At 56.9% G+C, this 11938-nt stretch overlaps 3 protein-coding genes across 4 annotated transcripts in view; 2 read left to right on the plus strand and 1 right to left on the minus strand.

Annotated features, from left to right (window-relative positions):
- The window catches only part of LOC113206002 (uncharacterized), a 191803-nt gene that overhangs the window by 169691 nt on the left and 10174 nt on the right, over window positions 1-11938 (minus strand). The gene's annotated exons all lie outside the window — the stretch shown is intronic.
- Window positions 3769-6512, plus strand: LOC127750123 (uncharacterized). The gene is made up of 2 exons (XM_052270736.1): window positions 3769-3947; window positions 4950-6512. Exons 1-2 carry the CDS (start codon window positions 3894-3896, stop codon window positions 6456-6458), a joined length of 1563 nt encoding a protein of 520 aa, XP_052126696.1. The 5' UTR covers window positions 3769-3893; the 3' UTR covers window positions 6459-6512.
- Window positions 7149-9081, plus strand: LOC127750124 (uncharacterized). Its single transcript, XM_052270737.1, has 2 exons — window positions 7149-7225; window positions 7509-9081. Exons 1-2 carry the CDS (start codon window positions 7166-7168, stop codon window positions 8988-8990), a joined length of 1542 nt encoding a protein of 513 aa, XP_052126697.1. The 5' UTR covers window positions 7149-7165; the 3' UTR covers window positions 8991-9081.

Genomic DNA, 11938 nt, shown 5'->3' on the forward strand with positions numbered 1-11938 from the left:
ACAGACAGACAGACAAACAAACAGACAGACGCGAAACTTTTTGATCATCACTGGAGTAATAGGCTTCGCTATCGCTCAGCCAATTAGGTATTCAAGTTAATTTGCTGGCTTTTCCAACACCATCTGAGATATGAGACAAAAGTTACTAGCTTTTAAGAGTATTCAAGAGATTGGTACTGTAAAATTTACTGAAGCCAAACCTTTTGTGGGATTTTCATCCCCATGTCGGGTTTTAATGTTAGTACATTAGAACGCGAGAGTTGACAACAAACCTTAAACCAGTTTGTGCATTGAAATTTTTAAAGAAAGACCAATTATGAGGAAAAGTTAAGGTTTTCAGGGCCTTAGTTGACTCCTTAAATTCTAGTTAAGCTAGGAAAGGTGTTTATTAGTAAAGAGATTAAAAAGGAAAGTGTTCACAAACATCGGCTTCTATGACTTTCCAACTTCACCCTTTAAAGTCCCGCAGTCCGGGTTCAACCCGAGCTGGGGCGAAAGGTGTGTGTGAGTATCTTGGGGGGGGGGGGGGGCAGGGTCAGCTTGTCGGGGCCCTGCTCGTCACCGCCTCCCACTCTCCACGGCGGCGGCAGCTCCGTCTCGTCCGGGTCTCGTCCTCGTCAGTCTTCGAGTGCTAGTGACGGACTAAAGATGGATACCTGTGAGCAGGCCGCAGGCTGCCAGCCGTCGTATGCGCCCCAATTTGTAAGTATTTTCCCGAAAACTTATTTCGATGGACACGTGACGGCCTCTTCCCCTCCTTCTTTTTGGGTGTGTAGCAAATCCGTAGAGCACGTCTTTTTGGCCAAACCTCACACTTTCAGATAGCCGTGAAACCTTTCAGCAGCTATCACACCGCATGCGTTGCGTATTTTGTGTTTCTTCAAAGAAACAAGAAGCAGCTCGATTGCTCTGATGACATAAGACTTCACAGTCGTTGCACAGTTTGATGCCTGGCTGGCGGCCACATTCTGCCCGCCGACACCACTTCCTGGACGCACGTTAGATTTTCTCCTCGTTCCGTTACAGAGCACTGCCGTGGGGCGTTTGCCGGACGAGGTGCTGCTGATGGTGATGCAGTACCTGGACGTGGAGGACCTCCTCAGCTGCCGCCTCGTGTGCAAGAGATCTGCGGCCCTGGCCGTGGACCCAGCCGTGTGGCGGCATCGAGATCGTGGCGAGGATGACGCCTTAAGGTGTGCGGTGCTACGCCTGGCGCCGTGCCTCAACTCACTGTGCGTGGATGCCCCGACGAGGAAATGCCACCGTCGCCGAATTCTCCGAACCAAATGTGCCTTGGGCGAACTAACTGTGACCGTATTGGCCAATTCAGGTATACAGCAAACTGTCGATGTGATCCGCAATCAGGAGGCTCTTGGCCGCTTGAGGGTTGTGAACATAATGATACTTATGTTTCCGCTTCGTCTTGCCGCTGCCACCACGCTGTTGGAGACTTTGTCATCAATATCGGGCCTGGAGGAGCTGAGCATTGGCTGCTACGATTGCGGCATACCTGAGAAGACCAGACCTGTTCTACGTAGCGTCTCCAGACCATCTCTTAAGGCCGTCAAGTTCGAGTGGTCGAGAGAAGAGGGGTGCAAAGTAGTGCAGGCGATGAAGGACGTCTGCAGGTTCCTGCTGACGGAGCACGCCGCCACCCTGGAGCGAGTTGAGTTTGAAGGGGAACCAATCTTGGCGCGGCCCGCGTCCCTGCTGGCCGGCATGCCTAACCTGCGAGTGCTGAACTGCGAGGCCTTTCCTGGAATGAAGTCCTTGAGCGCGTCGCTCACGAATCTCGAACTGCACGTGACGCCAGAGACAGTGGGCCCGGACACCAGGCAGTTCCTCCGTCGCGGCGAGCAGCTGCGCGATGTCACCCTGGGGTTCGGTTCTCCTGGTGAAGACGACGACCACGACAGCACCTGGCAGCCCACCACGGCCGGAGTGGACCTAGTCGTGGACCTGGCCTCGTCCGGGCGTCCCAGCCTGGAGAGTCTGTACATCACAAACATGGGACGATACTTTCCACAGGCGCAGTCGCTGGTGCGCGCGCTGCCCTTTTTGACGTCCCTGAGGTACTTGCACGTGGAGAGGGCGCCGGACGAGCTGCTGCTGGGCATCACTCCGACCACGGCCCCGGCCCTGCAGCACCTCGAGGTGGGCGAGAGTAACTGGGGCTGCACCCACGCCTGGCTGCACAGGAAGGTGGCCAAGAAGCTTCTGTCGCTGAACCCATCGCTGCACGTGTCTTTAGCTGTCGAGCGCGCCCTTCATAATCCCGCGTGCAGTTACTGCAAGGTATGTCGTGTATACGACTGCCACCCCCGGCTGTGCAAGTTTCGTGCCGTATTTTTTACTCACGATCCTGAAGACAAATGTTCATTGCCTGAGATACACCAAGGTGACTCTTGCTACCACGTCTCGAATGTATCAGCGTTAGAAGAAACCACTGCGGCCGTGCATCACGGCATGCGTTGGAGGGATTTGGCGGGCCGGTACACAACATAACATGCAGTCGATGTAATTTATGTCATTTCAGACTTTCGTCTTTATCACCTTGGAGTATTTAAGTCATTTAAAGTCCATTGTATTTTAGTTCAAAGTTAAATACATTAAAGGAAAACAAGGAAATATTCTTGGTAGATTTCACAGCATCCCACACCCCAATATTTTGCAGGAGCACTCACTACGGAGGGAAAATGCAGCATATTTCGACGGAGGGCGTGGTGATGGTACAGAGGATTACCGACCGAGAAACCAGGGCCTTCAGCACATAGGGCTCGCACAAAATGTCTCCCTCCCGCCGGTCGGAGACAGGCAGCGGGTAGAGGGAGGGATCAGCAGGTATGGGAGGGGTACAGTGAGGGGGGTCGGCGCTGGGCTGGGCTACCCCTACGCCACACGACGCCACGCTCCCCGCCCGACCAGGGACACTTGGCGACTTTGGTGCAAGGTTGGCGATTCTGGGCGACCAGAGTTTCCTGCTATCTGACCCACCCCGCCTGCGGTTGCGTATTTCCCCCACAACGCGTCAGCGCCTGGCTGCTGGCGGTACAGCCGGGGCGGACCCAGAATAGAATTACCAGAAAATTTCCCACCTCAGGCGATGGCGATTCGGAATTACTGTGGGCAATTTTTGCGCGACGCTAGCACGGAAGTGGCGATTCCAGGCAGCTATATGGGATCGGCAGCTCACGACTTTTGGCGACTCGAGCGCCGCCTGGTGGCGACTCGACTCATTCCGCACCTCACAGCGCTGGTCGCGCCCGAGGTAACGCCAGTAGTAGTCAGGCTTGCCAGATGTGGCGATCTGTCGCCAAAGTGGCGATCTGACGTCGGATTTGGCGACGAGAATTTCCCGAGTGGCGACGGGCGACGGAGGTGGCGACCTGGGTCCCCGAGTGGCGACAAAGTGGCGATTTGACCTGCCGAGTGGCGATTTGTGGCGATTTGGCGGCCAACAGGCTACCTGCTTCAGGACACTGGGTTTTTCTCGCCGCCCTGGGGCGTGGAGGGCGTGAGCGCGTCACTGAGGGGAGGGATTTCCCCTCCTCTGTTTACATACAGGGCCGGCCTGACTGCCTGTACCGGTGATTAAAGCGACAAAGGTGCCGAACTGAGCGACGATTTAAACCTCGGCGCCCTAGAAGGTGGCGATAAGAGTGGCGACTCGGCGCTCCAGGTGGCGACGAGTGGCGATCTGAGTCGGTGGCGACGGGTGGCGATCTGAGCGCGCCCTCGTGGCGACTTGGCGCGGTCGGGACCTGGCAAGCCTGGTAGTAGTCCAGGCCCACACGCCGGCCGAGCAGGCTGGGACAGTACAGCGCACAGGAGGCTCGACCAGCACACCGCTCACTCTCAGTCAACAGTCTTCGAGTGCCAGTGACGGACTGAAGATGGATATCAGTGATCAGGCCCGAGGTTGCCAGTCGTCGGATCCGCTCGAATTGGTACGTATTATACGTGTTGCATCGAAAACGTTTCTAATAACGTATTTCGACTTTCTCATTTTTTTCGTGTGTGTGTGTGTGTGTGTGTGTGTGTGTGTGCGTGTGCGTGTGCGCGCGCTCGTGCGTGAAGTGAATCCGGATAACACATGTTCGCCCAGCCCTGTTGAACACTTTTAGTCTGCGCACTGCGCGGCGGTGAGACCTTTGCCTGTCGCCCCGCCTGCAATCCAGTAAAGCTAAAATACAGAATAATGCCAGGAAGAAATAAACGGAAATCACTATGCTTAACATGGTTACTTGTTGGTTTCTCTTGTTCCATGCGTTTCAGCTGTACCGGAATGCTTTCTTGCGTGCCTTGTCTTGTGTCATTTCAAAGAAAGCGATGTACCTTCTGTAGCTAGTGCTAGTGCCGTCTGTCTCGCGCGCTCGGCCTGCCCGACCGATTGCAAACTCTAGAGTGCACCCTCGCAGAGTCGCGCTCCTGTTCCCCTCCCCGCTTTGCATGGCTTGGTAGCTGGGGGGGGGGGGGGGGTCAGGAACAAAGTGATCGAATAGAACAAATGAACGAAGTGGATGAGCGAACGGGAGCGTCGCGAAGTGCCATAAGAGCAAATGGGGCCCGTTCGTTCACAGCAGCCGTTCGTTCACGCGTTCACCCCCCGTTCGTTCACCAGCCTGGTTCTTGAGCCCCCCCCCCCCCCCCTCCTGCCCTCACTACCTCCTCTCGCAGAGCACCTACCTCCTACCAAGCGTACCCACCCGTCCCCTCACCTGCCTGGGAGAGCACGCCGCCTCGCGAGTAAAGCCTATTACATACGCTGCAGTTTATAACCACAAGGCAGGCTGGTGGTGGGGTGGGAGGCCCTCTCGGAGTCGCACCAGTAGAGACGAGCTGAACCACACGGCGTGACTCTGAGCGGGGGGCAGTGGGAGTGGCCACTCTAGTTTTAGTTGCGGCCACATTACTGACGGTAATCGTTTCTGCTCGTTGTTTCGTTACAGAGCGCCGCCGTGGAGAGTTTGCCGGACGAGGTGCTGCTCATGGTGATGAAGTACCTCGACGTGGGGGACCTCCTCACTTGTCGCCTCGTGTGCAAGAGGTTTGGGGTCCTGGCCATGGACCCGGACGTGTGGTGGCATCGAAATATCGATTGTGATAGAGAGCCTTCTCGGGCGTGCGCGGTGCTGCGTCTGGCGCCGTGGCTCAACTCGCTGACCATGGTGGTTCCCTACAGCTGGTGCAGCGGTTTCCATCTGTACAGTACGAAATGTGCAGTGGCAAGGCTCGATTTAAAGATACAATCCTCCACCCTCTCCGGGTCGTACGACATTAAGCACTACGTCAAAAGTCAATGTGATCTTGGCTATTTAGTGGGGCTACATGTGCACGTGAATACACATCTGGATGCGTTCCCTGCCAGAGAGCTGCTGGACTTGTTGACGTCAACAGCCGACCTAGAGGAATTGAGTATTTGTATAGGTTATGTTGGCTCGTTGCTAACAAAAAGGCCCCATTTGGAAGTCGCCTGCGGCCCTTCTCTGAAGTATTTCGAGCTCGAGTGGCGGGTGTGCGACATTGGGGACCGCCTCCCGCGGCCCATCGAGGACGTCTGCAGGTTCCTGCTGGCCGAGCACGCCACCACCCTGGAGCAAGTCGTGTTTAGACGCACACCAGTCTTCGACCTGCACGAGCTGGCCAGCATGCCCAACCTGCGAGCGCTGCACTGCTCGGCCTTCCCCGGGATGAGGGCCTTGGCAGCGAACGCGTCGCTCAGGGAACTCTACCTGCTCGTGACGCCCGAGACGGTGGGCCCGGACACCAGGGAGTTTCTTCGCGCCGCCAACCAGCTGCGCGACGTCACTCTGGCGTTCTCCACCCTTAAAGACGACGGCAACGACGGCGCTGACAGGGACTACATCTGGCAGCCCACCACGGCTGGAGTGGACCTGGTCCTGGACCTGGTCTCGTCCGGGCGGTCCAGCCTGGAGAGGCTGTGCATCACAAACATTGGTCTATACTTTCCCCAGGAGCAGCCGCTGCTGCGCGCGCTACCCTTGCTGACGTGCCTGCAGCACCTGAAAGTGGATTCGGCGCCTGACGAGCTGCTGCTGGGCATCACTCCAACCACGGCCCCGGCCCTGCAGAGCCTCGTGGTGGACCAGACCAACTGGCCGTGCACCCACGCCTGGCTGCACAGGGAGGTGGTCAAGAAGCTTCTGTCGGTGAACCCATCGCTGCATGTGCATGTAACCACCGAATTTTCAGATTGCGATCCCCCGGAGTCTTACTGCGAGGTATGTTCTGAATATGAATGCCACCCCTGGCTGTGCAAGTCTGAGGCCGTATTTTTTACGCATGATCCCGAAGACAATTGTTCAATGCCTGAGATGCACGACGATAGCGACTCTTGTTGCTACGTGTCTGATGTATCAGCCATAGAAACTACTGTAATCGTTGTCCGAGAAGACGACTGGACTGATTTGCCGTTTGGTAATCCTCACGCAGAATAGAATATATCATGTAGTTAATGAAGTTCCTTAAATTCGATTTTTGTCTCCTCTGTGTATCTCAATTGTTCTCCAAGTCAGTGCTAAATACATCATATAATAAAAAGAGATTTTGTTTAGATAGATTTCACATCATCCATACATTTCGCAGCAGTACAGCAGAATGAAAACGAAGAAAAACTCGATCACGGTTTAGAGACACTGAACTCGACGAAGGGACTGTGGGTGGTGCAGAGAATTATTACCGAGACACCACACGAGGGCCTTCAGCGCACACCACTAGAACTAATTTTCTCGCGGAGGGAACGGGTAGAGCGGGGTAAGAGGGGGGGGGGGGGGCAGTCCAGACTGTACTGGGCAAGGACCGCTCGGGCCGGGAGTTGCCGAGCACCCGTCGGTGGGAACGCGCTGGTGGGAACCAAGCCAAGCCACTCCATGCCCAACCGGGGTGGTTTCCCCGAGCGCCCCTCCGCCTGCCTTTCGATTCGGGCACCGGGCTTGCCGGGGTGTTTCCGATCCCCCGTCGGTACGCTGTACCTCAGGCCCGGGCCAGGCCCACAGCACGGAACACACAGTGTGTGCTCCGTGACCCACAGGCCGGTAGGAGGGGTGCAGGGGCAGGGGCAGGGGCAGGCAGCAGCAGCAGGCTGACAACACTCACTCACTCTCAGTCGAGTCGTCAGTCTTCGAGTGCCAGTGACGGGCTAAAGATGGATACCAGTGAGCAAGCCGGGGCCGGAGGTTGCCAGTTGCCGGATACGCTCGAATCGGTATGTATTGTCGCCTTTGTTTTCATTATTTTAAGTAGGCGGTGAGTCCGGAAAAAGTATATTTGGCCAGAACTGCTCGAAGTTCTCAGTCCGCGCATTGCGTCAAGGCCTAACGGCTATCATCCCGACCGTCCCGCGTACAAAATTTGTGTCGCTTCAGTTAAGTCAATAAATTCTCGATCCCAAATAAGGGCTTCCGACTTAAGCTCTATTGCTTCTCAGTTTGATGCTTGGAGGGCTCTTTCTACACTACAACTGACTGACTCTGCTGGTGTCATTACAGAGCTCAGCTTTGGCGCGTTTGCCGGACGAGGTTCTGCTCCTGGTGATGCAGTATTTGGACGTGGAGGACCTCTTCCGATGCCGTCTCGTGTGCAAGAGGCTCGCGGGCCTGGCCCTGGACCCGGACGCGTGGCAGCACCGGAACCTCAGTGACGAGCACCCGTGGGCGTGTGCGGTGCTGCGCCTGGCGCCGTGTCTGAAGTCATTGGTCATGTTGGCCCCTTCGACCATGGCGTGCCACATGCTGGCCCTGTCCCGGACCAAGTGTGCCGCAGCAAAGCTCCTTTTTAGCTTACAAAGTGGTTACGGAGTGACGCAAATGGAAGAGGTGATCCGCCACCAGGAGGCACTCGGCCGTTTGAAGGGCCTGCATGTCTCCATTACGCCAATTATGGATGGTGCTACTGCCACCAAGCTGCTGGACGTTGTGACGTCAATTCCTGCCCTAGAGGAGTTGAGCCTTTACATACTCACTCTTTCGATACCTTTAACGGCCAGGCCCGCTTTACGCAGCGTCTCCGGCCCATCTCTAAAGAATTTTGTGCTCGAATGGGAGGCCGGCCATGGTACCGGTCTACCGCAGCCCATCGAGGACGTCTCCAGGTTCCTGCTGGCCGAGCACGCCGCCACCCTGGAGCGAATTGAATTTGAGAGCAACGCGGGCGTCATCAAGCCGCCCGCGTCCCTGCTGGCCAGCATGCCCAACCTGCGGGTGCTCAACTGCTCGCCCTTCCCCGGGATGAGGGCCTTGGCAGCGAGCGAGTCTCTGAGGGACCTCTGCCTCGTCGTGAAGCCCGCGACGGTGACCACGGACACCAGGGAGTTCCTCCGCGGCGCCGGAAATCTGCGCGTCATCGACATGACGTTCTCTTCCATAGGCGAAAACTGCACCTGGACGCCCACGACAGCCGGAGTGGATCTGGTCGAGGACCTAGCTTCGACCGTGGAAGAGCTGAGCATCTCAAACGAGGCCGAGGCCACCGCCAGGTGTCTCCCGCAGGTGCAGCCGCTGCTGCGCGCGCTGCCCACGCTGACGTGCCTGCGCAACCTGTTCCTGGAGGTGGCGCCCGACGAGCTGCTGGCCGCCATCACTCCGACCACGGCCCCGGCCCTGCAGTGGCTCTCGGTGACCAACTCGGACTGGGGCTGCACCCACGCCTGGCTGCACAGGGGGGTGGTCAAGAAGCTCCTGTCGGAGAACCCTTCGCTGCATGTGCAGGTACGAGCCGACGAGGCCTCCGCCCCATGCAGGGAAAACCCCTGCGAGACGTGTGAGTACGACTGCCACATGGACCTGTGCGAGTTTGAATCCATCTTATTCACGCATGACCCTCACGACAGTTGTGCGGTGAAAGTTCACGCGAGTATCTTTTGTTACTATATATCTGATGTATCAACCATAGAGAGTGACACTGTGAATGCAGAACTAGGCTGGAGTGATTTAGACATGGTACAGGGGGCGCAAGCGAATATGTTCGAGTAGTAATTTTACCAAAGAAAATATTTCGGCGGGACAAGAATACATATCGTATAATTCAACCCACTCAGAAAATGTGTAGACGAGGTAATTTCTAACTTTCGTTTTAGTCTTCTCCTTTGAGTAGTGTACTGTATTTTTCAGTTTCAGACTTAAATACATGATATGAAAAAAATATTTGCAATAGATTTCAAAGCACCCATACATTCCATTTTGCAGCAGTATACATCAGAATGCACATGCAGCCCGATAGCAAGGTGTGCGGGTGGCACAGCGGATTACCGAGCCTATTCATTCCAACGCAAGACGTTTATTACACCACAACCGTGTTTTCCTAAATAGAAAATGCAAAATGCAAAATGCAAAAAAAAGACGACCTTCACTGAGCAATACCCACGCCCGCCCAAAGGCCATTTATTTTTTCCAAAGCCAACTAGTAAAGTCATAAATACATTTTTTTTCCTTCTGCGCGTCGCGCGCGAATCCGACGCGACGCGGGCGGGGCGGCGCGGGGCGGGTGGGCTCGTCCGAGGGGCTAAGTTAATACATCCCCTGCAAAGGGGGTGGCCTACTGTACTGTACACCCGTGGCGTGGCGTGGCGCGGCGCGGCGCTCATTGGCTGCATTATGAGGAGCCTCGCCGCGCTACTGTACCCCGCGCGGAGCGAGCAGCTCGCTCGGCGGCGAATCCCCTCCGGAGATGAAGGTGAGTCACATGTGGCAGCAGCAGCAGCAGCAGCCAAACAACCCCGCCGCTCCGCGCGCCGCGCCGCGGGGCTTGGCCGGGGCCCAGGGGACGAGGTATTAACTTACACAGTACAAAGCCGTCTGTTTGCTCGATGCACCAGACCAGCAGGGGAGCAGAGCAGGATCGCGCGGGCTTGGTAGTCGGCTCAGCTCAGCGCCGAGCACACCACCTGAGGCACACACCACACACGGTCCAGCCCGCGGCTGAGCCGGCAGCACCCCCCCCCCCCCCCCTTCCCCCTCGAACTGACCCCGACGATACGTCCATGGTATAGTCGATTTGGGCCTTGATGACCACATCCAGCCGATCAAGCGCGTCGTCGTCGTTAGACCAGCAGCGGTCGGGGCCAAAAGCCCGCGCACGTGCTCCACGGCGGGAAGGGGAGGGGGAGGAGGGGGGCGAGGGGAGGGAGCGATGACCCGTGAAATAGTGGCGCTGGTGTAACTGCAATGGGAGCAGCACCTGATGGCTCGGCTCCCCCAGTGCGCCGCCCCGCTGCAGCGACACACGCGTCACGGATCGGCGGCGGCGGCTCGCCGGCCTGCATCAAGATGACCTCATTCCACGACGACAGTGGGTGTGGGGTGGGGTCGTCGGGGAGGTGAGGAGGTGCGGGCGGAGGAGGACAGAGGCAGAGGAAAAGGGGTGACGCGACGCGCATTGTTGGGAGGGAGCGAGAAAGACGTCGTATACTGTACTTTAAGATTTTTGTGAAAACAGGGTGGCCTTAATTAATAAGTCCGGAAACGCAAGGTAGATCACACAGTCATTTCGGTTTTCGTTAGCTTCAAAGGGTGAAAAGCAGTAACTTTAAAAATCACATGTTGAGCCCGTTTACCCGCACCAACCTGGCATCGACTTTTGTTCCTGCCAGCATGGCGAGCGAATGCGGGCAGCTGGGCCACCCCGGTCCAAACCATATTGATTCACTTATTTATACAGTGCCAACTACACATAGTGCCGGCCTTTTCATTTAGTCTTATGGTCCTCGAACGGCAATCGGCATAATGCGACATTGGCAAAGCCCAAGAGGGTTAATAAAAAGGCAAGCCTCCCCGCACGGGTCGGGACCCGCCGGGGCGGTAGGCAAAAGCAACGCGCCTGTAAGTAGGCAACTTTATCGACCCCCCGCGCAGACGGGCGAGAGGCACAGGCTGTGTCCCCAGGAGGCCACCGGGTCGCGCGCGCGCAACAGCGAGGGGAGGGAAGCGGCTCCACTACACTACTATACAGTACATAAAGTGGATTGCATACACACACAGGAGGAGCCAGCAGCGCGCTCTCAGAGGACCGCGTCGGTCGGTAAAGCAATCGAATCTCGAGAAATGAAGAACACACAATGCGGATTATATTCGTTCGCACGCCGCTGCGCTGCACTCCCCGCGGGCACTATACCACAGCTGTACTCTATACTACTGTTGCCGCGCTTCTCCTTGACGCACCGGACCGTGAGATGAGAAATTCGACGGGCGGGTGGGTTTCGTTTGCTTTCATTATCTCTCACTTGCTGCTGCTGCTGCTGCGGGGAACCAAAATAACCACGCGCGCACAGTCGCGATACGAAACTATTGTGTCCGCCTCGTGAAATTAAAACCCCCCGCGCGCAAGTAAACAGAGGCGCCCGCGAGCTGCTGCTCCCCTTAAAGGGATCGTGCCGAAAACACGCAACTTTAGGGGTAGGGGGATCGAAATATTACGAGGTATCAAATGGTTCAGAATGTGAATGGCCATTGGAGTCCATAAAAACTCCATGATATTTTTACCCCGGGGTAAAAAGACCACGAGGTTGCCATAATATTGCCCCCCCCTCTAAAGTGACGTGGTTTGGGCACGATCCCTCTAAGAGGAAGCCATGCTGCTGGTGGTGCTTCTTCTCCTGCCGGCGACGGCCCGACGGCAGCGTCCCTCCCCGGGGGACACCGCGGGGGACCACACCACTACTGGAGGACCTGTCGACTTGCCACCACGGTGATCCGGTTACTCGCGAGGAGCCCGGCGACGAGCTCGGCGAGGAGGAGGAGGAGGGGATTACCGCCGGCCGGCTCACGCGTGGCCGCGGGGGATGAATATTCCATGAGGGGCGCCGGCCTCATCAGGCGGGGTGGCCGTCGAGCAGAGGCGTCGAGGAGACGCCGCGGCCGGCGGAGGACGACGCGGAGGGCGGAGGGAGGGGAGGGGAGAGGAAGGGAGGGAGGAGAGGAGGGAG

This window comes from Frankliniella occidentalis, unplaced genomic scaffold (assembly GCF_000697945.3).
Source record: "Frankliniella occidentalis isolate FOCC.00 unplaced genomic scaffold, Focc_3.1 Scaffold136, whole genome shotgun sequence".
Lineage (NCBI taxonomy): Eukaryota > Metazoa > Arthropoda > Insecta > Thysanoptera > Thripidae > Frankliniella > Frankliniella occidentalis.